This window comes from Musca domestica, unplaced genomic scaffold (genome assembly GCF_030504385.1).
Source record: "Musca domestica strain aabys unplaced genomic scaffold, Musca_domestica.polishedcontigs.V.1.1 35, whole genome shotgun sequence".
NCBI classification, from domain to species: Eukaryota; Metazoa; Arthropoda; class Insecta; order Diptera; family Muscidae; genus Musca; species Musca domestica.
This window is the reverse complement of record NW_026712315.1, coordinates 6,296,362-6,323,410: the sequence shown is the minus strand read 5'-3', so window position 1 is coordinate 6,323,410 and position 27,049 is coordinate 6,296,362. Positions and strand designations below refer to the sequence as shown.

At 33.5% G+C, this 27,049-nt stretch overlaps 1 protein-coding gene across 7 annotated transcripts in view; it reads left to right on the top strand.

The window, feature by feature from the left end:
• The window catches only part of LOC131803917 (uncharacterized), a 289,037-nt gene that overhangs the window by 240,894 nt on the left and 21,094 nt on the right, over nucleotides 1-27,049 (top strand). For all 7 annotated transcript variants that reach the window (XM_059125839.1, XM_059125841.1, XM_059125842.1 and 4 more), the window contains 4 exons: nucleotides 21,394-21,702; nucleotides 21,781-21,906; nucleotides 26,467-26,699; nucleotides 26,764-26,884. In XM_059125839.1, the coding sequence (XP_058981822.1) occupies nucleotides 21,394-21,702; nucleotides 21,781-21,906; nucleotides 26,467-26,699; nucleotides 26,764-26,884 (789 nt within the window). The remainder of the gene's footprint in view (nucleotides 1-21,393; nucleotides 21,703-21,780; nucleotides 21,907-26,466; nucleotides 26,700-26,763; nucleotides 26,885-27,049) is intronic.

Here is a 27,049-nt window from a genome sequence, read left to right as displayed (position 1 = left end):
AAATGTTGTCGATTACAACAATTTCTATAGAAAATGTTGTCGATTACAACAATTTCTGTAGAAAATGTTGTCGATAACAACAATTTCTATAGAAAATGTTGTCGATAACAACAATTTCTATAGAAAATGTTGTCGATAACAACAATTTCTGTAGAAAATGTTGTCGATAACAACAATTTCTATAGAAAATGTTGTCGATAACAACAATTTCTATAGAAAATGTTGTCGATAACAACAATTTCTATAGAAAATGTTGTCGATAACAACAATCTCTATAGAAAATGTTATCGATAATAACCATATTTATATTCAATAACAACCTTTTATTCAGAAAATGTTGTCGATAACAATAAATTCTAACGAAAATGTTGTTGATAACAACAAATTCTATAGAAAATGTGGTCGATAACAACCTTTTCTATAGAAAATGTTGTCGATAACAACAATTTCTATAGAAAATGTTGTCGATAATAACAATTTCTATAAAAAATGTGGTCGATAACAACAATTTCTATAGAAAATGTTGTCGATAACAATAATTTCTATAGAAAATATTGTCGATAACAACAATTTCTATAGAAAATGTTGTCGATAACAACAATTTCTATAGAAAATGTTGTCGATAACAACAATTTCTATAGAAAATGTTGTCGATAACAACAATTTCTATAGAAAATGTTGTCGATAACAACAATTTCTATAGAAAATGTTGTGGATAACAAACTTTTATATAGAAAATGTTGTCGATAACAGCCTTTTCTGTAGAAAATGTTGTCGATAACAGCCTTTTCTGTAGAAAATGTTGTCGATAACAAACTTTTCTATGGAAAATGTTGTCGATAACATCAATTTCTATAAAAAATGTTGTCGATATCAACGCTTTCTACAGAAAATGTTGTCGAAACCAACGGTTTCTATAGAAAATGTTGTCGATAACAATGTTTTTTATAGAAAATGTTGTCGATAGCAACGTTTTCTATAGAAAATGTTGTCGATAGCAACGTTTTCTATAGAAAATGTTGTCGATAGCAACGTTTTCTATAGAAAATGTTGTCGATAGCAACGTTTTCTATAGAAAATGTTGTCGATAGCAACGTTTTCTATAGAAAATGTTGTCGATAGCAACGTTTTCTATAGAAAATGTTGTCGATAGCAACGTTTTCTATAGAAAATGTTGTCGATAAAACATTTTCTATAGAAAGTGTTATCGATAACAATTTTTCCTAGAACATGTTGTCAATATTAAATGTTCTTGTAAAGAATATAATAACTTTTTTATAAGAAATATTGTCGATAAGACTTTCTTGTAGAAAATCGTATTGATTCGATCAATTTCTATAAAAAAAATATTCGATGCCAATATTTCCTTTTGAAAATATTGTCTACTTTTTCTATAGACAATGTGTGTGACAACCATAATATATATAAAACATGTAGGCGATGACAACAATTTTTTAGAGAATCCTGTCAATAGCAAATGTATACAGCCCTCTCAATAGCAAATTTATTAGGTCATATTTTTTCAATAGGAAATGCCTACTTTTCTATGCAAAATTACAAGATATGTTTAAGAGGAACTTCGAAGGTGCTTCAATGTGTTGTAATACAGGTTACTGTTAATCGAGGTACAACTTTTTCACATGGTGGCTTTGGAAATCCGACACCATGAACAAAAATGAACAGTTTTGATTTTCTTTAATTAGAATGCATTTCTTTCAGCTAATCAATTAAACCGCCCCGCATTTTCTTTTTCCCTAACATTTGTAAAATATCTCCCCTCAAAAAATGTATGGGATATGGGATCCATTTCTCGGTATTTATAGGGGTGCTCACGGTGAAATATGATATTTTACTCTGGAAAGAAGTTCTAACTAAAATTTCAATTAAAAGGCGAAAAGTTGAATAAAAGGCAAAGAGAAAAATGAATGAAAGACAGGTACAAGGCTGAGGGGTGGGCTGGGCTTATAAATGGCTGAGGAAGAATGGGGATCTGACAGTTAACAAAGACAAGCCGATGAGAACGATGATGACGACGGTTTGGACGACAGCCTAACAAAGACAAGGCTTGTTTATGAAACAAAAGCAAGAACAACAACAGCAACAACAACAACACCACGAACCCAACTCATCAAAGGAGGAGTGAAAGCAAAAACAAACAACATGCCATAAAGGCTATAAGGCCAAAGAAAACGCACTATACGATGGCAAGCAGCCACAACAACAAAGCCCAAACTACAACAATAGACCAAGTAACGTAACACAAACATAGTTTCTTAAAGACGGACCCGGATCGACCCTCTACTAAGAAAGACCGAAAAGATGCTAAAACAAATAAACGAAGTAGAGAAAACAACAACAACAACAATATCCACACCAAATCACCCTGTCTAAGAACATAGTAGAAGAGGGCCAATTCTGCCAGAACTTTCAGAGTATCAATGATGCAGTCCATAGACCAATCGCATGTTGCAGATGCAAGAGATGCTGCAGTGGATCAATATGAGGCACGTATGGCTCATTTTCTTCTCGTTTGCTATTGAGTGGTGTTGTTGTGGCTGTGTGTGCATGTGTTTTTGTCAGGCAAACAATGAGAGTGGCGATGAAGTTGAAGTAAGCCATGCAACCAAGTCATCATCAAACATGCACCAACAACACAAGGTGCATGGATAATGGCATCAATGTTGTTGTTGTTGCTGTTGTAGTCCGTCCTGCCGAGATGCAGTAGGAAATCGTTTAGATGTTAAATTGCGATGAAATGGTTATAAACATGGCCTCTTCTTTGTTTTGTACTTCTTGCGTGGATTTCATTACACTGTGGCGGCAACATTACAATTGCATGGCCAGATCCATATCAGCAACATCACATCACATCATCTCGTCGACGGAACAGACAGACGAGCCTAGAATTTTTGATGAACATGCAACAACGGCCGAGGACCGGAGTTAACCTCTGTTTACAGAACAAACCGACAAAACAACAATATTGCGTGAATATGATTAATGATGCGTTCCCTCTATTGGTGTTGTTGTTTTTTCTTAGATTTTTGGTATTGTTGTTATTTGGTTTTCACAATCAAATAACAAAAAGGCCGTTAACATGTTCGGGATAAGTTACGCCTAACAGACCTGAGATTATGAATTCTAATGAGGGCGTTTCAGCGATTATATGCCGATCTTTATTAATTACCTTTGGCCGTAATAACAAAATATCGAATGTAACAATGAAAGACAAAAAAAAAAAAATGTTTTTCTTTTTTATGTATGTCGGTCTTAAAAAAAGTAGTCTGGTAAAAAGATTCATAGTAATTGCGACCATCAATAATTGAAAAAAGTTTGTTTGCGAGAGCATTCTTACGGTTATCGACAATATCTTCTATAGAAATTATTGTTATCGACAATATTTTCTAGAGAAATTGTTGTTATCGATAATATTTTCTAGAGAAATTATTGTTATCGACAATATTTTCTAGAGAAATTATTGTTATCGACAATATTTTCTAGAGAAATTGTTGTTATCGATAATATTTTCTAGAGAAATTATTATTATCGATAATATTTTCTAGAGAAATTATTATTATCGATAATATTTTCTAGAGAAATTATTATTATCGATAATATTTTCTAGAGAAATTATTGTTATCGATAATATTTTCTAGAGCAATTATTGTTATCGATAATATATTCTAGAGAAATTATTGTTATCGATAATATTTTCTAGAGAAATTATTGTCATCGACAATATTTTCTAGAGAAATTATTGTCATCGACAATATTTTCTAGAGAAATTATTGTCATCGACAATATTTTCTAGAGAAATTATTGTCATCGACAATATTTTCTAGAGAAATTATTGTCATCGACAATATTTTCTATAGAAATTATTGTCATCGACAATATTTTCTATAGAAATTATTGTCATCGACAATATTTTCTATAGAAATTATTGTTATCGACATTTCCTATATAAATTGTTGTTATCGGCGACATTTCCTATAGAAATTTTTGTTATCGACAACATTTTCTATAGAAAAGATTGTTATCGACCACATTTTCTATAGAAAAGGTTGTTATCGACAACATTTTCTATATAGAAGGTTGTTATCGACAACATTTTCTATATAAAAGGTTGTTATCCACAACATTTTCTATAGAAATTGTTGTTATCGACAACATTTTCTATATAAATTATTGTTATCGAGGTTGTTATCTATGGAAAATGTTGTCGATAACAAAAATTTCAATAGAAAATGTTGTTATCGGCACATTTGTTGTTGTTGTTATCGACGAAATTTTCTATAGAAGTTGTTGTTATCGACGAAATTTTCTGTAGAAGTTGTTGTTATCGAAAATATTTTCTTTAAAATCCCTTTACATTAATCTAAAACAACAACCGATAGTTAAAAAATATATATTTGATGGGCATTAGCAGCAGTGCCTGCTATTCTGAACAAATAGAAGAGTTACAAAACTGTTTATTTTGCCAGATATTTCTCTGCTTCTTCTACATTTTTTTTATCAATACCCAGTTTGATCCCATTAAATACCCATTGAGTGGAGAACAACAAATACCTAGCTTTTGTGTCTGTCTCTACAAAAATAGTTGGCCATTCCTGTCGTTGAGCTGTGACTGATGCGGCTGGTTCTGTTCATTCATATAAGAACTGGTATCCAGAAATTCCATCTGCTGGTCTGTCTGGCTGCCTTCATGGCTCCGCTGCTGTTCAGCTGTCTGCGTGCCTGCCAGAATTTTTAAAAATATTTTTCTTGCATTTTCACGCTTTGTGTTTTTTCGCCAATTTCAAACAAGAACAAAAAATAAACTGAAAACCCGTGCTGTTGGTGCAACAGATTCTGTGTGTATGCAACTCCTTGTCCTCCACCATTGATTTCCAATGATGAGTTTTTGTTTTTTCTCTTCGTTTCACACATCACTCCTCATCGATTTGCAGCTTTTTGGTCTTTATCAACAATGACGATGATGATGCTGATGAAGATGAGAACGTGATTGTATTGTGATTCCAGGCATAAGCATAAAGACATACAAGGGGCAATGAAAGAAGATTGGTGAAAAAATCTGTCTGATTTAACAATTGGCTGGGGGAACAAGGTTGCCCTATTTATAAAAAGAAGGGGATTTTTAGAAGACAATTTCTTGACCTCAATCTGGGAATTTTAATAAAGTTATCACTTAGGCTGAAGTTTTATAAAGTCTGGCCTAGATTCATACCAAATTAGCCTATTGTTAGATGTATGTATTTAAATTTCTCCAAAGAGGACATTTTGGAACATCAAGAAAATAGCAACAACTTAACAATAGCGATTTATCGACTGTTGGTATTAAATGGTCTAAAAATTGAGCTTCAAACCGAGTTGGGAGCTAACTTCATTTAGGGTTTTGTAATCGGCAACATTTTCCACAGAAAAGCTTCTTATCGACAAAACTTTTATACAAAATTTTGTTATCGACAACATATTCAAAAGAACTTGCTATTATCAACATTATTTTCTATAGAACTTGTTCTTATCGACAACATTTTCTACAGAAATTGTTGTTATCGAAAACATTTTCCATAGAAAAAGTTGTTATCGACAACATTTTCCATACAAAAGGTTGTTATCGAAAACATTTTCCATAGAAAAGGTTGTTATCGAAAACATTTTCCATAGAAAAGGTTGTTATCGACAACATTTTCTATAGAAATTGTTGTTATCGACAACATTTTCTATAGAAATTGTTGTTATCGACAACATTTTCTATAGAAATTGTTGTTATCGACAACATTTTCTATAGAAATTGTTGTTATCGACAACATTTTCTATAGAAATTGTTGGTTGTTATCGACAACATTTTCTATAGAAATTGTTGGTTGTTATCGACAACATTTTCTATAGAAATTGTTGGTTGTTATCGACAACATTTTCTATAGAAATTGTTGGTTGTTCTCGACAACATTTTCTATAGAAATTGTTGTTCTCGACAACATTTTCTATAGAAATTGTTGTTCTCGACAACATTTTCTATAGAAATTGTTGTTATCGACAACATTTTCTATAGAAGTTGTTGGTTGTTCTCGACAACAATTTCCATAGAAATTGTTGTTATCGACAACAATTTCCATAGAAATTGTTGTTATCGACAACAATTTCCATAGAAATTGTTGTTATCGACAACAATTTCCATAGAAATTGTTGTTATCGACAACAATTTCCATAGAAATTGTTGTTATCAACAACATTTTCTATAGAAATTGTTGTTATCGACAACATTTTCTATAGAAATTGTTGTTATCGACAACATTTTCTCTAGAAAGTTTTGTTATCGACAACATTTTCTCTAGAAATTGCTGTTATCGACAACATTTTTTATATAAAATTTTTTGTTATCGACAACATTTTTTATAGAAATTGTTGTTATCGACAACATTTTCTATAGACTTTTTTGTTATCGACAACATTTTCTATATAATTTTTTGTTATCGACAACATTTTTTATAGAAATTGTTGTTATCGACAACATTTTCCATTCAAAAGGTTGTTATCGACAACATTTTCCATACAAAAGGTTGTTATTGACAACATTTTCTATAGAAATTGTTGTTATCGACAACATTTTCTATAGAAATTGTTGTTATCGACAACATTTTCTATAGAAATTGTTATTATCGACAACATTTTCTATAGAAATTGTTGTTATCGACATTTTCTATAGAAATATTGTTGTTATCGACAACATTTTCTATAGAAATATTGTTGTTATCGACAACATTTTCTATAGAAATATTGTTGTTATCGACAACATTTTCTATAGAAATATTGTTGTTATCGACAACATTTTCTATAGAAATATTGTTGTTATCGACAACATTTTCTATAGAAATTATTGTTATCGACAATACATTCTATAGAAATTATTGTTATCGACAATATTTTCTATAGCAATTATTGTTATCGACAATATTTTCTATATCAATTATTGTTATCGACAATATTTTCTATAGAAATTTTTGTTATCGACAACATAGAAATGATTTATGGAGATTTTGAGGGTTGTTAATTTAATCCTGATAAAGATGACATTTCGTGAGCTCCACAGGAGGACGTCAGGCTCTAAACTAAATTAATTGCTCATTCTAAGTCAATTTTTGTCAGGAAATCGCCTACCATTTTTAACCTTTTTTCAATCTAGATATTGCAAGACTGTTGTGAAGAAATAGTTTGTCTTTCGAAAGCTCCACAGAAAGGCATCAGGCTCTAAACTGGATTAACTTTTTTAGTTATCAACTTCATTAGTTATCATTCTAAGTCCAGTTCTATCATCGCCACCTTTTTCCAATCTACATAGATATGGCAACCCTGTTGTGAAGAAATAGTTTGTCTTTCTCCTAGTTTTTGTTTGTTGTTCATTTGTCTGGACCGGCCGGGACATTCGTCCAGCCATCCCGCCATGTGCCGCCTGTTAAATTTAATTATTCGCTTTCAATTTTTTCTTACGCCATTACTGATGTCTGGACAAAACAATGTGCCTGATGCTATTGTTGTTGATGCTGCTGTTCTGGTTGATTCTATGTTTACCCATCATTTTCATTTGTTAGCGAAGAAACTCATGGCAAGAAAGCTGTGCAGTTTTCCGCTCCTTTCAAAATTTGCAAAGAATGGACCAGAACTTTTTTTTGCAACAATTTGAAACAATTTTTAATTGAATTCAATTGTTTTGTTGGATGCTGTTTATTTTAATAATCCCCTCCTCCCTCCCGAGAACCAATCAAGCTGCGCGTAAAATAATATGGCGACACTGGAATGAAGATAGACATTTAAGCCATGTTTTGGTGTGTATCCCGTCATCATCAGCACCATCTGTCCGCGGTGTCAATGGACATTGTTTATTAGCTTTAATAGAAAAAGTTAATATTTGTTGTTATACTAACAATAACAACAAATAAGTTATGTGATTCTACCCAATTGTAAATGTCCTTATGAGGAACGTAGTTTGAAATTCAAATTTGTTTGTCAATAGAGTATTTTTTTACATGACATGACACAATTGTTTCTCTATTAAATTAAGATATTAAAAATATGACTCAGATCACTCCAAACCTTTTAAAAGATTTATAACCCTAACAGAACTTTCAAAACGATCGCTTCGACCTGAAAAATGTCTTTGAAGAACTTTTATTAATTGAAAACTCTTCGGTATTCATATATACAACAAGTTCTATATATAAAATTAGTCCTTTCAAAGGCCCTCTCCTACAGAAGGTCTTATACTAGCCGATGCATTAATATCTAAAGAGGCAATTTTTAGGGATATTTAACCAAAAATAACCTTATGAGGTATCTCCATTCTAGAACATCTGTTGAACGTTTTACGATATAGCCGGGATTTTAAAGTTTTTCAACAACAGACATTGTTTTTAGGAATATTAGGCAGTATTTCCGAAACAAAGAAGAATTAATAATGACCTTTTTAATGGTCTTCTATACCGGAAAAATTCAAAGGTATTCCATATAGACAATTATTAAGGACTTATCGCAATACAAGTCTTTTTGGAAGGTGGCGCAAAAGTAAACATCCGATGTTTTTTTGGTTGTAATTTAAAACAAAAAAAGGATTATTTTTAGTTGGGCCATTAGTTTGTTTTACATCAAGTCGAGAATATGATGTCATGTAAATGGCCTCCGCCACAGTTTTTTGTAATCTGAGCCCTTTTTATGGCAGTTTCTATCACTTCGAAAAAAAAAGAAAAAAACTTCCTGCAATATGTTCTCACATTCTTGAAGGATATTGTCTTTGCTGACATAAACCCGCGACTTCAAAGAGCCTCACAAAAAGTAGTCTGGAGCGGTCAAATCAGGCGATCTTTCTGGCCAGTGCCAATCTCCAAAACGGGAGATTAAGCATATCGAGTGTGTCACGTGCAGTGTGTACCCTTGCACCGTCTTGTTGGAATTACATGTTTTCCTATCGCAAATCATCAAGTTTCGACAAAAAGAAGTCATTTCTAAAGCTGCCTAAAGCAGCACTAAAACAAGTGTATGCATTGGAAGCAATGTAGTTGTTGTGGACAAAAAATCCATCACTACAAAAACAAAACGTTGCTGTGAAAAAGATCTGCCAATAGAACTTGAGTCGAACCTGGAGAGTTTCTAGTGTATAATTCGCATATGCTAATTTGCAATAAGTTCGAAATATATACTACTTTCCAGAGAACGGCCCTTGTAAGCCATCATCCACATCAAATATGCCTGATGAGCCGCTTAACCAACGGCGAAACGCGTCGCATAGTGGTGAGTGTGTGATAGTGTCTATCTGGCTTTCCTTTTCACTGCAAATTTCAGATCATTAAGCTCGTCTCGAAAGAGAAAACAAACACTTTAATCATAAAACATCCTCTATACGAGTGGCTTAAAAAGTCTCCGCAATATAAAGAATTCTCAAGAGATCTTCTTTATGCAATACCTCAAGGCTATTTCTTGTATGGAAGATCTCTGGAAGTTTATTTTCTTTTTAGAATACCTCAGGATTTCTTTCCGTATATAAGACTTTAATATACTTTCTTTCTAGAGAATATATCCTTGTACAGAACTCCTCTTTAATTATTCTTCTGTACATAACTTGTTTGTATAGAAATCATTTTTTAGGCATTGAGAGGGGAGAGGCAAAAGCTGAGAAACCCCTTTAAGAGTTTTTTTTTTTTTTTTTGGTATAGAAGACCTGAACAGAATAGTAGAAGCCGTGCACAGTTATTTTGTGATTTTATGACTTGTTTTATGTCTTATATGCCTTGATGCCTTTAAATGATTTATGATTGTATAGAGGTAGAGTCAATGTGTAGATCTTTAAAAAGCCGTTTCTTAATATGTCATCTCCAAATGGTCTTCTGTCGATGGTTGACCTTCAAGATACCTTTGTGAGGACTTCTTCAATTATGAGAGATTTTTTGACGAACAGCCTTTTACTTGTTGTTGAGAGCCTTCGTAATTTTTAGAAAATCGTAAAAGTCTCGTATATTTGCTGGCTCTCTTAAGAAGTATTGAGATGTCTTTTATAAGCTATGGGAGTCTTCTGAAATGTAGGGAAGAGGTTGAAGGTATTTTGGTGTCTTTTGGTGTCTTTTCGGATAACCGTATATTCTATTAAATATAGATTTTGTTCACCAAAATTTGAGCCATGCAAAGTTTAATGTCCGATTAACGATCTGTAATAAAATTCAGCAATTTTTAGTAGCTGTGGCACTTTTTTTGGAGGATTTAAAACACTCGATAATTTTTATTAACTGCCTTATAAGTTGTAATTGCCAATTTAGCAAAATTTAAGCCACTACTTTATTACCCACCCAAGCCAAAAAAGGCTTTAAAAAAAAACTCATGTATGTGACTGAATCGCAATTTGCTAGAAACCCAAAAATAAATTTAATTGTTAAACATATTCGTCAACATGTCTGTATATCATATTTTTTGGATCTAATTAAAATATTCAATTATTTGAGTTTCTGTTGTCGATTTTTATTGTTTTTTTTTTGTTTTTTTTGGCAAAAATTTTAAATTAATCAACATTTTATTGCGAGAACAAAACTCGTGCCGCCATCAGGCCGCATAATTTCAAATAAAATTCAATTAAAAGAAAGCAGCCAAGATTCAATGACACATAAGGCAATCGAGGAAAAAAGAATTAAAAATTGAAGAAATTGTCTTGGGTTGGGCCGGTGACAAATCTTAGATATCGTCTAAGCAAAATGGGTGGGGTATTTTCGGAAATGAAGAAATTCCATTGGATTTTTGAGATTATTGAATATAGAACTTTGGGGATAATATCGACCAAATTCTCCTAATTGGAAATCCCGCCATTTCCCGTAGAACACTGATTTAACAATTTTCGAATTTCATTTCTCAGAAAAAGTTTTAGAAATTCTAACATTTTATTTACAAAAATTACCCCTCCAGAGAAAGGGAGAATTGTATCTAACTTTTGGTAGAGCGTATCCAATAGCTTTCAAACATAATACTCCAACCTTCTCACATCTTCGCAAATAGAAAAAAACTACATTTTCCTCTACCATATCTATTGAATTATGAATAACAATTTTTTTGACAGCTGTCATTCGATTCGATGTCGGTGATGATATGAATAATTCAAAAAGGCGCCTAATCATGAAATGTGGCGCTCGTTGACGTCTCTGTCGCCTTCGTCATATTCTCTGCACTTCATTCCACGTCTAACGTTCTTTTGCCGTTATGAGTTTGAAAACGATGATGACATGACTTCCTTTTGCCAGACAAGAAATGACATACAGGAAATTATAGTAATTTCAAAACTGCCACTTATGGCCGACCATAAAAGGTTAAACTTCAAATTGAAACTTGAGTTTTGAACTTCTTGAAAAAAATGTCTGTTGTTGTAGTTGTTGCCAATATCTGTTCACTTTTGCACAAAACGATTATGGCCAGTCCACGTTGTGGCCATAATGGCCTCTACAACTACTCAATGGACATGTTGTGTACACACGTACTTCATACATGATTAACCTTTTTTAGTACGATGGCTACATTGTACATGCGGAATAGCCTAACTAACTCACAAGAGCGACCACCAGCAGGGAATTAAAACGTCATTCTGAATGGCCGAACAAAATATGGTTTGGCAACAATTTTAAACTTGACCATAAAACTACCTGCAACGAGTGAGGTGGTGTACACTGGGAGAGATGAGATAAAAAATGTTACATATCAAGCAACAATATGCCTTAAAAAAGACTCTCCAAGAGGTCTTACTTGTATCAAAAGACCTCAAAGTACGCTCTCTGGGTAAAAAAAAAACGTTCATAAGGTCTTCTCTCTGAAATAACCTCCACAGTTCTTCTGTGTATTGTATATTGTCTCAACAGGTATATGGTCTCAACAGGTCTCCGAATAAAGTCCTCAGGCGTCCTTTCGGTATAGAAGACCTCCAAAGTCTTCTACGTATAGGTGACCTCAAAACGATTTCTCAAGAGATCTCCTCGGTATAGAAAATCACAAGGGGTCTTCTCGGGGTAGAGACTTCAAAGGGTCATCACTGAGTTGGCTTTTTTTGGGTAGAAGACTTCAAGAGTTTTTCCTTGTAAAACAGACCCCAAGAGGTCTTCTCTGTTAAGAAAACTTCATGTCGTCTGCTCTTTACAGAAGAAGATCTCAAGAGATCTTCTCTGTTCAGAAGACTTCATGTCGTCTGCTCTTTACAGAAGATCTCAAGTGGTATTCCCGGTACAGAAGAAGAGGTATTCTCTTTAGAGGTAATCTCAAGCAGTCTTCTCTGTACAAGAGACATTAAGAGGCTTTCTTTGTTAAGAAGACCGCAAGTGGTCTTCTCTTCACAGGAGATCTCAAAAGGTCTTTTCTGTTTCTGTATTCTCTGTTAAGAAAACCTCAAGTGGCCTTCTCTTTACAGAAGATCTCAAGAGATCTTCTCTGTTCAGAAAACCTCATGTGGTCTGTTCATTACAGAAGATCTCAAGTTGTATTTCCTGTACAGAAAAGGTGGTATTCTCTTTACAGAAGATCTCAAGAGGTCTTCTCTGTACAGAAGATATCAATAGGTTTTCTCTGTTAAGAGAAAGATCTCAAGAGATCTTCTCTGTTTCTTTTTTTTCTGGTTAGAAGACCCCATGGTTTTCTCTTTACAGAAGATCTCAAGAGATCTTCTCAGTTCAGAAGACCTCATGTCGTCGTCTTTACAGAAGATCTCAAGTCGTATTCCCTGTACAGAAGAAGTGGTATTCCCTTTACAGAAGATCTCAACAGATCTCCCCTGTTTCTGTTTTCTCTGTTAAGAGTACCTCGTGTGGTCTTCTCTTTACAGAAGATCTCAGGAGGTCTTCTCTGTTTCTGTTTTCCCTGATAAGAAGACCTCAAGTGGTCTTCTCTTTACAGAAGATCTAAAGAAATATTATCTGTTCAGAATACCTCATGTCTTCTGCTCTTTACAGAAGATCTCAAGTGGTATTCCCTGTAAAGAAGTCTTAAAATTGTATTCTCTGTACGTCTTCTTTATATAACGAAGACACACATGAAGACTTTCCTGGGTGGATTATTACAAGGGATAGAGACAGAAGATGAAGGTGGTATAGAACCTCAACAGGTATTCTCTGGAAAGAAGTTCTCAAATGTTCTTCTCTGCATGGAAGGCCTTCTCTGTATGAAAGAACTCAAGAGGCCTTCTTTTATGGAATTCCATTATTAGACCATTTTATGTGCAGAATACCCCAAAGGGGCCTTCTTTATGTGGAAAGTTCGTTATGCATAGAAGACCTCAAGAGGGTCTTGTTGGTATGTTAGAAATCTATGTGCTCTTCCAAGTACACGGATACATATAGAGGGCCTTCCTAGAATATATCTAGAGGACCGATTTCCAGGTATAAAAACTGCTGGGAGACATTCTATGTATACTGGTTCTCTAAAAGGACTTCTATGTCCAGAAGTCCTCTGGAAGATCTATTCTATGTCCAGAAGTCCTCTGGAAGATTTCTAGAAGACTCATTATATACACCCCCCTGGGTTCAATGTCCCATTTCTTTCAGTGTAAACCTCACATAGTCTCAAATCTATAGATGTCCTTCTAGAATATATCTTGAAAGCCTTTCATATATTGACGAGTTCTAGGTGACCTTTCCTTATGTATCTGAAAACCTTTAGACCGACTTCTAGGTATATTATACTGGTAGGAGGCATTCTATGTATACAGAGCCTCTATAAGGCCTTCTATGTTCAGATGACCAGTGGAAGATTTCTAGGAGATTTATTATATCTAAAAGACCTCAATTTAGCAGTCTTAGCACAGAAAATCCGTGGGCCTTCGTGGAATACCTTTAGAATTTCTCCCATAATATATAGAAGATTTTTTCTAGAAAAACAAGGTTACGAAATAGACCATGTCCCATTTCTTTCAGTGTATCCCTAACATAGTTTCAAATCCATTGTTACTTGATTCACATAAACAAATTGCCATGCCGACCATTCATCATTCGTCGATGTTTGATTCTAGGCCCCCATTGAATATTCATTCAGTCGAGGTTCTATTTTTTCTGTAAATAGAATTTGCATTCAATGGCCATCAATTATTCAGCAGATGATTTAGTCAAAGTACAAAACATGTACCTGGCTTGTTTTTGTTGTAAACCCCATTCAAAATAGGAAAGCTCTTATTTGCGGATTTTTTTTATTTGGCCATAAATAATGGAACTCATGAATTTGTCATAAATGGTCTGTTTCCTTTCGTAGGCAACCATTAAAGGAGAAAACAAATTGTTGGCCCGGTATTAGAAACGAGCATGACCGTTTGGTTTGACAATGTAATGACTGTTGTAAATTATTAATGAGAGCTTCTAGAAGCCTGCCCTGCCACTAGTCAACCTATCTTTCACTTGATTGCAATTTTTTTCTCATATTCACTACCAAGGTCATATGTAATGACCACCATTAGTGAATCGTGTTTTTTTTCTTGCTCTACTTTTCGTTGTCATTCAAATGCGATGAAGGCTATGAGTGGATGTCCTTTGGAGGATTTTTGAGAATTTAATTACATTTAATTATGTAATTTGGGGGATTTCAATTATATATATATATATATATATATATATATATATATATATATATTTTTTTTTTTTTTTTTTAATTAAGCAATTAAGCAACGCTTAAATGTCCCATACATTGGGCGCCATATCGAAATTTATTCATTATACTGTATAGAAGTGAAATATCTTATTTTTCAGTACATTGTAAAGAATATACCCCACGTTGGGCACCATTTATTAAATTAATTAATAATTAAGTTGGAAATTTCTAATTGTTGTGTTTATTGGTACCTAGCCCTAATACTTTGAAGCTCCTGCAGTAATGGGTGTATTGTAACGAATCGGCCCCACATTGGGTGCAATATACTCAATTCGAATATTAATGGGCAAAAATTTATGCTCGGTAATGACAATGTTCCCTGCTTTAATTTCAATTTCATTTCTATTATTTAAGTACCCCACATTGGGCGCCATGTAGTCAAAGTTATTTATATGGTCAGGTATTTCTTAAAGAATTGGGTTCATTATTAATGGAGTCTTTTGAAAAATCGAAAAATCTACTCGATTTGGGTAAAAAAGTACCTTGTTGATAATCAAGGCTCTTGTTGCAAGACATGTGTTGTAATTATAGTGCACCACGTTGGGCGCCAGAGTATCCCAGGTTATTTAGTAAGTTATGTAATTTTAATTGAATTGAAAACGGTTTTATGATCAATATCAACGATGTTCCCTCAAACTCTAATAGAAGTTATAGATTTCTAATAGAAGTTATATATTTCTAATAATCTAACAAGTATATGGTTTCTTTTTATATTTCCTTTTAAATCCACGCTGAGCGCCATAATATCGAACAGTATACTTGAGTCGAGTTACGTGTATCGATATCTAGCCTTAATTCTGTAAAGAATCAAGCTTGTTTATTAATAAATATATGTTAACGAATATGACCACGTTGGGCGCCATCATCTTGGAAACAATTTTAGGATATATATCCTTCTATTTATACCCTACACCACAAGGTGGTCAGGGTACTATGTATTTGTGCATTTGTTTGTAACCGGCAAGAGGAAACGAGATAGACCCATACTTCCTTTTGATGATCTGCATAGAATCACTTTCTGAGTCGATTTATGCATGTCCGTCCGTCCGCCTGTCCGTCTGTCCATGCATTTTTGTACGGTTCGCATTTATTGCCCTATCTAGATGAAATTTTGCACAAATCATTTGTTTGGCCCAAGGACGAACCCTATTGAAATTGGAGGTAATCGGCCAAAATTTAGATATAGCTCCCATATATATCTTCGTCCGATTTGCATTTTATTGTGCACCAAATGTGTAATATCAGTCCGAATAGTATAAAATTTTGCACTTACAACCAAATTAGGCCTGAAAATAAGTACGCAAATTTGATCGATATCGGTTCAGATATAGCTATAGCTCCCATATATATTGTTCATCCGATTTGTTATTGTTGTCCTCCGCAGCCGTAATATGCACTCTGTTTTTTTTTTTTCAGAAATACATTTGCTAAATTTTATCGAGATCGGTTCAGATTTGAATATAGCTCCCATATATAACTTCGTCCGATTTACCTTGGATTATGCACCAAACGTCTAATATTTCCCCAAATTGGATGAAATTTGGCACTTACGAGTCTAGAAGCTAGTATGTCAAATTTGGTAAAGATCGGTTCAGATATAGCATATATACTGTTCATCCGATTTGTCATATTTGTTACCCACAGCCGTAATATGCATTCCGTAATAACGATATTCAGGGAAATATGTCAAATACAGCTCAGAAATATCTTTGCCAAATTTTATCGAGATCGGTTCCGATTTGGATATAGCTCCCATATATATGAAATGGGCAATACAAGTTCGAATTTGAAAGATACAAATGCTTCGGCATATTTAGTTCTTTGAACTTTAAATTATAATTATAATCATAGCGTTTATGATTGAATTCTCCCATAAAAACTTTTAATTGTTATGCGCAGCTCTACTAAATTAGCAAAGTAGTGTAGGGTATCATAAAGTCGGCCACGCCCGACTTTAAGACTTTCTTTACTGGTTTTATTATAATTAATTGCTTGTCGTCATTTCATTTAAGTGGTATTCTCTGTACAGAGGACGTCAAATGGTTCTCTTTGCATAGAAGGCCTCAAGTGGTCTTTTCTTAAAAGAAGACGTCAAACTTTCTTCTTTACAGAAGATCTCAAGAGGTCTTCTCGGTAAAAAAAGATCTCTTTGGAAAGAAAATGACAATAGGACTTCTTTGCAAAAATGACAACATTAATGTTTTTCTGAGTGGAGTATTTCAAGGGATCTCCGCCTTATAGAAGACCCCAGGATGTAAGCATAGAACCTTAACATATATTCTCAGTATGGAAGATCTTCAGGGGTCTTCTCTGTACGGAAGAACTCACTCACCACTTTGGGACTTATGCTGTATAGAATCAAACTCTCTCATTTAGAAAAAAGTATTTTAATTATAGTACCCCGCGTTGGGCGCCATATCTCTGAAGAAGTTTATTGAGTAATGTGTTTGAAATGGAATTGGGGACAATTTTAATCGTTTTGTCACCATTAAAGTATCCCAAAACAGATTCTTTTTTAAGTTCCGGTTGGGCACCACTTGCACAAAATTATCTGTGCAGGTCCACGTCTTCGTATAGACCCCACATGACGGTCCCTCCCGATACTCCGTATTTTCATGATTTTTGCGACATTATTTAACGTAATTGTTACAAATTTCGAAGTTCGTAATGGGCACTGCAGCCTACGACAAAAAAAATCTTATACAGGTCCACGTCTTCATATAGTCCCGGTTTTTATTTAAGTGGTACTACTCGGAATTTTTTTAAAATTTTTCAAGATCCTTCGAAATGGTGGAGGGTATTAAAAGTTCGGCCCGGTCGGACTTAGCTGCTTTTCTACTTGTTTTGCCATCATTTCGGTGACTCACGTTGGATGCCTAACGTTATTAATTGTATTAGAAATGTCTAATTAAATTGGGAACAACTCTAGCGTCATCATCAAAATTTCCTTTTAAATTCATTGTCACTTTGTATCTGTTATAGTAATAATAACCCAATCCCTCGTCGGGCGCCATAATGCTGGTGTTCCTTTTTTTCTTTTGTTTGAAGTTTTGATATTTTTGTACTGCTTCCATCATAAAATAGATTCGAGCTGTCTAAACTCTCTTCAAAGTTTAATCGAGACTAGAAAGTTACAGTCGATTAATTCAGCCGAAACGAAGATGAGGTCGTTATCGTTAAGACCCCATTTTTACTATAATTCCTTAATTATTTGTTCATTTTATTCCTTCTAAAAAAATATAGAAACTCAAAAATGTATGTTTGTACCTTGGGCGCCACTTCGACAGCAATTATTTACTCCTGTTTTTGCAAAAAGTTAATTATTTAAAAATTCTCAATTTAAATGGAAATCCATAATTCCATGAATATAATAGATAAAAGTCAGCCAACAACTCCCCTCTCCCCGCCTGAAATCTATTTAATTTCTTGAGTTTTTTTTTTAATTAGCTTCATTTAATCAACTCATTCGTATGCAATAATTGCTCGTCGATGTGCTATTGTACACCACATGAAAGCATCTCCTCTTATCTTCCCTATGCTTCATGACAATTTCTTTGGAATTCTCATATGTTTTATCCTGACATTTGAATAATATCATAAATAACACATACCGTTGAGATGGCAGTACGTACGTATGGATTTATGTCTGTATGTATGTAGCATCAAAAATACATACCACAAGTCTTGAAAATGTCATTGCAGCATAAATTCATGGAAATGTGCGCCAGCCAATGTGTGCACAAATGTTTGATAAAAGCAGCAGCAGCACATTGTGTAATGTGGTGTTTGTAAACGAGGTAGGTATTCGAAATTTTCTGAAAAAAGTTTAAATATTGTGGTAAGCAGTAAGCAATATTTTCTGGCTACTTGGAATAGGTTGAATGACATTAAAATTTTCAAATCTTTTGTTTATAGGAAAATTTCTAGAAGAATCTCCCATATGAAAATCCCCTGGAAGATGTTATATGCTCTCAAAAATTCAAAAAAGACCTGGGAAATATTTTCAATCCCAATGGATTTAAAAATTCTTGTGTCCATAATGGCGCCCAACGTGGGGATAGTAAAATGCAGTTCATTTAAAGCCTCTCACTTCAATTACACTTATTTAAAAACTAATAATTGTGGGCCCTGACTTTTATTCAAACCCAAATACTCTTTATTGATTTGTTAGGAGATTTAGATTTTATTTTGAAATTGGCACCCAACGTGGCGTACGATTTCCATTCTAAGCCATATAAATGTGTATTTTTTCTAAAATTTGTAGATGTGCAACACATTCATAGAAAATAACTGGGAGACCAGACATTTAATTCCAAAGCCAAATACGCAATTAATTTGTTAGAAGATTTAGATTTTATTTGGCGCCCAACCAAGTGTACGATTTCCACTCTATGACATTTGAACATATTCTCCTAAAATTTGGAGCTATGAAACACCAGCATAAAAAATAGCTGGGAGAAAAAATAACCAGGGAACAATGAAAACTTATTATCCATTAAAATGCTTTCATTTAAAGAGGTCAACTTGGACTTATACAGGGTGAGGTGAAGAAACTGCAACCAACTTAAGACTGCTGTCATTTCTAAGCCACTCGTCCTAAAGCTGTTAAAATTATTCCAATGACAGTTATTATACAAAAGCATTTTGGTGAGAATTTTCCAGAAAAAAAGTTATTCGTGACGGAATTCAAGCGTGATAGTGTGATTTCTTTATATTTGGGTGGAAAACCAGAAGTGGCTATCGTTAGAGCACTCCAGAATTTAAATATGAAAAAATCTTTTGTCGCTCGTTACCATGATACTGGTAGCCTAGCCCGGTGTCAAGGAAATGGACGGAAGAAAACAGCAACACCAGCAGAAATGGTTCGAAAAGTAAAGAAGCGACTTGATTGAAACCCGCGTCGCAGTGGCCGAAAAATGGTTCGTGAGCTGAACATATCCCAATATTCCATTCGGCAAATATTGAGAAATAAGCTCGGGGTAAGGCCACTGAAATTGCATAAAGTGCTAGAACTTACACCGCAACAGAAAGAAAATAGACTTGAAAGAGCTAAAGAGTTGCTTCGCTCGGCTGAAATTGGTCAACTGCCGAATTTGGTTTTCTCCAATGGGAAAACATTCTTGGTCCAGCAATTAATAAAAAAAAATATTCGTGTTTACTTGCCAAAGAGGTCTGCTAAAAATTTGCCCCTTCGGTTGGCCACCATAATTCAAGCGCCGGGCATGGTGATGTTGTGGGCCGCCATAACAGCCGATGGTCGCTCTCCGCTCGTATTAATCGACCGTGAATAAATGCCGAATATTATCGTGAAAATATTCTGGAGGGTATATTAAAGTCTTGGGCACGCAAACATTTTGGCCGCCGACTTTGGATATTCCTACTGGACTCAGCACCATCGCACTTAGCACGCGCCACCCAAGAATGATTACAAAATGAGATTCCTCGCTTCATTTTCAGCGCAAAATGGCCACCAAAATCTCGGAATACCCAATCCGTTGGACTATTGTGTCAGGAGTATTTTGGGGAGGCAAGGTTGGCACTAAAAAATACCAAAGTGTCGATCACCTCAAGCAAGCGCTTTGCCGAGAATAGGCCAAAATACCGCAGAGCAACATTCGGGGAGCGTGTGACGCTTTCATGGGCCGTTTGAAGGCCATAATTCGTGCCAAAGGTGACCAATTCGAACAAATCGAAACTTTTTCTAAATGTTGATGTTATTTCCGATAATTTTTGCTTTCATTCAATAAAATTTAAAAAAAAATGTAAAAATTATGGCGTTTGACTTTGTTGCAGTATTTAATCTCACCCTGCATAGTATTTTTGTTTTCGAACAATCGAACTTGTTTGGTCTTTTTATCCCTGTAAAAAAATTCTCAAAAATCGATTTTTTTTTTGTGTTTTGATCCTTGAAATTAGATTCACCCCTCATATGGAAAACTACATTTTTTCAAATACAAAGAAAAAAAAAATAAATAAAATTTATGATAGTTTCTACACAGAGTCCAGGTGATTTTTCTTCTTTGTGCTGGTGCTCCCACAAATTTTGACTTCTGGAAGTTTGTGTTATGTGCAAACGTCATGTTTCTGCCAGATGAGTTATGAATTTACGCAGATGGTTGTGGGTGGCTACAGGAGCTATGGAATACCATTTTGAATAACAAAAAATTGGGGAGAATGGATGTACGTACAACCACATATCAGAACATTGAATGGTGATCTTGATGAACCATAAAATATAATTTGAATGCAGAACTGGGCTATTAATCATTTTGAGATCGAGGTCTGGAAAGAAAGGGGTTGTTTATCATTCCAAAAGTAAACAAATAGACTTTTTTTGTGTTATTTTTAAAACGAATTCATGTTTTTTTTTTTGCTTTGTGAATGAGACCCTGAGTAGGAGGGGAAATTAGACAGCCAGCCGGCTTGCAGGCAGACTCTTGGGCAGACACACTTTATGTATAATTAGATACATTTTTCTACAATTATACAAACAATTAAAAGGCAAAACTGAAATGTTTCATTTTTTTTTAAATTACCACTTCAACATTTCCAAATGCCAGCGTGCCGCCAAAGAGGAAACATTAATCATTTTCTCAAAAATTAAAAAAAAAAATACAACAATTTATGCAGGAGGGTTGAAAGCCATCATTAAATATGTTTTTGAGTATTTCGCCCCCTGCCCTCCTCAATTTGATTACTGCCGCCAACATTTTAACAAATGTCTTTATTTTTCTGTTTGATTTTTAGATTCCTTTAATCGAACCCAAAGATGAACCCACATTAATTGAAGGTCATCACCATCATCACGCCGACGCCGCCAGCTCACATCATAATCATCATCAACACAAATCGATGTCATCATCATCGTCGTCGTCATCGCCACATCATCACCATCAACACCAGGACCCCTATGCTGTGGAATTGTCACACTGTCGTTATGGCGATAATGAGCTGGTCTTGTCGCTCGTGCTTCAGAATTATAATTGGCATGACCTGAACGAGAGTCGCCGCTCTAAAGTTTTGGACAAACTATCCAAATTCTTTGCCATACCAAAGGTACGTTGAAAACTCAAACAACAACCCATATCCTGAAACACATTCAATAAAATAATACCCTCCTTTCCTTGCTTCCAGGAATTTATCACAATGGAAAGTGTCACCAAACATGATCTATTCGAAATGCAAAAGGAATCTGTGAAGAAGGGAAACAATAAGTGCCATACTAATAATAATCGCAAACTGGGACGTGTTGATTTTATCGTAAGTATATTCCAACATTGGCACAATGGACCGACCGTCGTCACACTCACTCACACAAAGACACACCTATACTTAGACATTTGTGTTTTTGTTGAATTTACATTGAAAGGTCCATGAGGAGTGTCGTTTTTCTGTTCTCCCTTTTTACCATTCATCTGTCGTGCAATAAAAGGACTTGAGAATCGTCCAATATGATGGAGAGTCATTGTATTGGTTGGCACTAGAGGAAAGAGGAAACTCTTTAAACAGGAAGTTATTAATCAAATAAAATTTTACAGTCACTTCTATTACCCAAACAATAGTAGAACGGATGAAAAAAGGAGGGGGACAGGATGCATTTGGCAAAGAAAAAAAATATGTTGTTCAATACTGCTTGTAGAATTTCAAAATTAAATTACAAGGTTGAAGTTCAAGGTTAATCGTATTCCAATGGTAACAAGTAAAAAAAATTATTTTCGGCCGGGTAGAACTTTTAATAACCTTCACCATTAGGTAAAGAAAAAAAATATATAAAAGTATCTGCATTCAAAAGTGTTCCACTTTAAACTACAAATGCCCGTAAGACTGTTTGGATAATGCTGTTAAACTTAAAAAAAAAAACATAAAGTGGGTGAGGCCGTTATATGGGGACCATACAAAAAAACGGAAACCTCTATAGACAATTTTATACTTCAAGGATTGTCATCTACCAAATTTTCTTAAATATCAAATTTGAAACAATTTCGTGGGTAAATGTGACTAGGATTATAAAAATACCAAATATCGGTGGGTATCGTTATATGTGTGCGCTGTAGGAAAACGTGGACCTAAATATTCAATGTTCTGTCACCGGATCTAGAACCCATTATGAACTACCAAGCCCATTTTTAGACAAATCCGTGGGAAAATGTTGTAAAAATCATCAAAATACTAAGTATTCGGAAGTATCAATACCAAAAACGTGGACTTATACATACTATGTTCCGCCACCGGAGCTAGAACCCATTACGAACAACAAATACCAAATTTTCTGCGAATCCGTGGAAAAGTGTAGCAAAAATCATCAAAATCCCGAATATCGAAAGGTACCATTATATGGGAGATATACCAAAACGTGGACCTATGCATACAATTTCCCTACACCGAAGCAATTATCCATTATTACTTACAAGTACCAGTTTTTTGACAAATCCGTGAAAATATGTAGCGAAAATCATAAAAATACCGAATATCGGGAGGTACCGTTATATGGTGGCTATACAAAAACGTTTACTGCCAAATTTTGAAGGTCTACGTCAAAAAAATGTGGGCTTTATCGTGATTTCAACAGGTAGACTGGCATCGTTAAATCGACTTAGAATTTTATGCTGATCATAAATATATATATACTTTATGGGATCTACGACGAATATTTAGGGACATATGGAATGGCAAAGTTAATATACACTCCTTTGCAAGGTGGAGGAGTATGAAGGTCAAAAGTCCGAATAAAATCTACCAAGATTTGTTTCCTTAAAAAAAAAAAAAAAAATAATCCACAACATAGAACAGTGTTGGCTTGTTTGTTCGGGATACCATAGTATTTTGTTGTTGCAAAATGGTCAGGCTTAATCCTTTTATTGTTTATATTAAATGTCTGCAGATTCTTTAAAAATATAATCACAAAAAATCTAGATTTAAAGGTCTTGACAAGAAATCTTTGAAAGTTGAGAAATCCTTAAAAATAGTCATTAAAACCCCTAAAAATGATACCTTAAAATCTACACAAAAGAAAATTCATGTTAAAATGCATGTAAATCCTTTCCAAAATTATTTTGAAAAATTCTAAAAAAAAACCTGAGACCCCGGGTGGAAGTCATTTACAAATAATCATTAACATCTTCCAAAAATATCCTGGAAGACCCTTAAGAAATTATTTCTGATCACATTTACATTTAAAATTCTGGAAGTCCTTAAACAAAATGAATATTAAAGCCCATTTTTTGAAGGCCTGAAAGTCCTTTAAAGAATAATGCTTAGAATCCTTGAAATTTAGAAAAAAAACTATCCTTTCGAATCCACATTTACAGGCCTAGTATTCCTCTTAAAAATAATCATTATTATCCTAGTAAATCATATTTTAAAGCTCGGAAACTCTGTCAAAAAAAAAAAAATAATAATAATAAATCCTTTAAAAAATTATCCTAAAAAACATCGTTTATAGCTCTGAAAGACATATTGAAAATAATCTAATAATACCTTTAAAAAATTATTCATAAAAATTCGCTGTTAAGACTCGTAAATACTTTCAATTACAGCCTTTAAATCTTTCAAAAATTATCCTTAAATTATCCGTAAACAGCAAAATTTCCTTTTAAAATGAATCCTTAAAAGACCAACCTTAAAGACCTGGGAGTCCTTCAAGAATTAGTCTTAACAACTCACTTTTAAAGTCTTGGAAATTATACAAAAATAATTCTCACAATTTCACATTTAAAGTCCTGGAAGTCGTTTAAAAATTAATTCTTTGAAATCGATATTTAAAATTCGGGAATTCCTTTAACAACTTATTCTTAAAAAAATTAAGTGTAAAGAAGCTGAAGTCCTTTTAATAATTTTTCTTTAAAAAATCCAAGTTGAAAGGTCTGGAAATTGTTTTAAAAATTATGTTAAAAATCCATGTTCAAAGGCCTGAAAGATCTTAATTAGACCATACTTTTTTAAAATCTTGTGAAGGGTCTGGAAAATATGCCTTACACCTACATCTAAAGGCCTGAAAGTCTTCTCAATGCCAATCCACATTTAAAGGTCTAAAAGTTCTTCATAAATAGTTCTCAAAAGTTTTAGCAACATTTTTTCTAGAGCAATTTTTGAGCAATATTAGTATTCATCGATTCTCAAAAATTTAAAGGCCTGAAAGTCCTTAACATAATTCTTGAAACTCTATTCTTTTACGAAAATTGTTCTTAAAAGTCCACTTCAAAAAGAATGGAAGTCCTTTAAAATAAACCCTTACAACCCACATTTAAAGCAATTATAAAGATCCACATTGAAAGTCCTGAAAGCCCTTTAAAATTAAAAAAACTCTCACTCCGAAATACCTTTAAAAACACTAAAAAATCACGCTTTCTTCCCTCAAAAATTTGAAACATTTTCATTAAAAATCCCCTTTTGTATCCCTGTAGGTCCTTTGGGAAAACTATTCCTCTAAAATAATTTTTTTCTTTGAAAGTCTATTGAGGAAATACCAAAAATCCACAATTGTAGTTGTTCTGAAAGTCCTTAAATTTGTAAATTTTGAAAGACTGAAAGTCCTTTGAAAAACATTCCTCTAAAAAAATGCAAAACCCTTTAAAAAATTCTTAGAAATGCACGTTCCTTGAAAAAATATTCCTTAAAAAAACGATCTATCAACTTGTTCGAAAAAATATTTTTTTATAGAAATCCACTTTTGTTTTTCTTAAATTCCATTTTTAGAATAAATTTCCATTTTTTTCATAGAAAGTCCCTCAAAAATATTTCTAAAAAAATCACTTTTTTCCCTTAAAGTCCTTTGTAAGAATATTATCTAGAAATCCATAATAAAAAATCTTAAAGTCTCAAATTTATTATAAGAAATCAGAAATAATATACCCTTAAAATCATAAAAAAAACTGAAAGTCATTTGAAGAATTGTTTCTTTAAAAATCCATGAAAACAAGATCTAAAAGTCCTGAAAAAAATTCTAAAAGTTCCTCGAACATTTTCCTCTAAAATCAATAACAAATGTTCTGAGAGTCCCTTAAAAATATTGCTCAATAATCCTTGTGTGTCCTTTGAAAAAATAATCAAAAAAAGAAAAAACCCTGTTTTTCTGAAAGTCTCTTTTTAAGCATATTCTCTTTTGAAAGTCTTTGAATAATATTTTTGAAAAATGCATGTTCGTTTTATTCAAAATCATTTTTGCTGATTTGAGATCCCTTTAAACTTAATTGCTTAAAAATCCAAGTCTGTTGTGCCGAGAGTCCTTTGAAAAATGTTCCTTAAACACCTATGTCTGTTATTCTGAGATTCTAAAAAAAATATGCCCTGAAATAATTAAAAAAAATCTAGTAGACCTTTTGCGAAATTCTGAAAGTCCTTTGAAAAAAAATAATGCTTCATTAAAAGGCAAAAAATTCCAGAAAAAAATTACTTAAAAAATTTCATTGAAAAATCTAGCTTTGTTTTATTTATTTTTATTTCTTAAAATTCCACTTCTGCTGATTTGAGATTCATTTAAAAATAATTCCTTAAAAATCCAACTCTTTTTTGCCGAGAATCCTCTGAAAAATATTTCTTAATATTCTGAGAGTCTTTTAAAAAATATACCATAAAAAATTGAAAAAAATCTAATAGTCCTTTTGAGAAGATCTGAAAGTCCTTTGAAAATTCCAGAAAAAATTATTTAAAAATTTCATTGAAAATCCAATTCGATACTTCGATTTATACCTAAACCTCATTTTAATTTTTATCAAGTCTATTGCTTTTGCGGTTCTTAAAAATATTTTCAAAATCCGTAACATATATGTTGCTATTTTATTGGAGTCCTTGTTATTAATAAGAATTCCTTGTACCTTCCAGATCGGCTGCCGTTCCACCTACTTTACCATAACCGAACCGATTGTCAAGCAAATTGAACAACAATTTAAAGAGGGTGCTCTCGATAATATTACCGGTGAGAAATTCGGTTGGTGGATCATCTGGCGTAAACATTACAAAAATGCCACTCGGAAACGTCGTCAAGTCGAAGGTTCCGGTGACGCTGAGGATGATGATGAATATGAGGACTACGACTATGATGGAGATGATACAATGTAAGTGGAGATACTCTTGTTTTTTGTCACAATACTTATGCACACCGTTCCCCATATCTTTCAGTGATGAGACTCAGCACAATGCTGTGGACAGCTCTTCATCCACGACCACCACAAGTCAAAACAGCTATGCTGCCAACGATAACAACAACAACAACAAGGTGGAAGAAGATGAAGACGATGAGGTATGTAATAGTGAATTAAGTTTTCAATATCCATTCTTTCCAAACGAAATTGGTTGTTACAATTATGATTTATTTATTTTATTCCCTTTCAAACATTAAACATTACAATTTTTTTTTACAAAATTTAAAAAAAATAATTATGAAAAAAAAAAAAACAGAAAATTG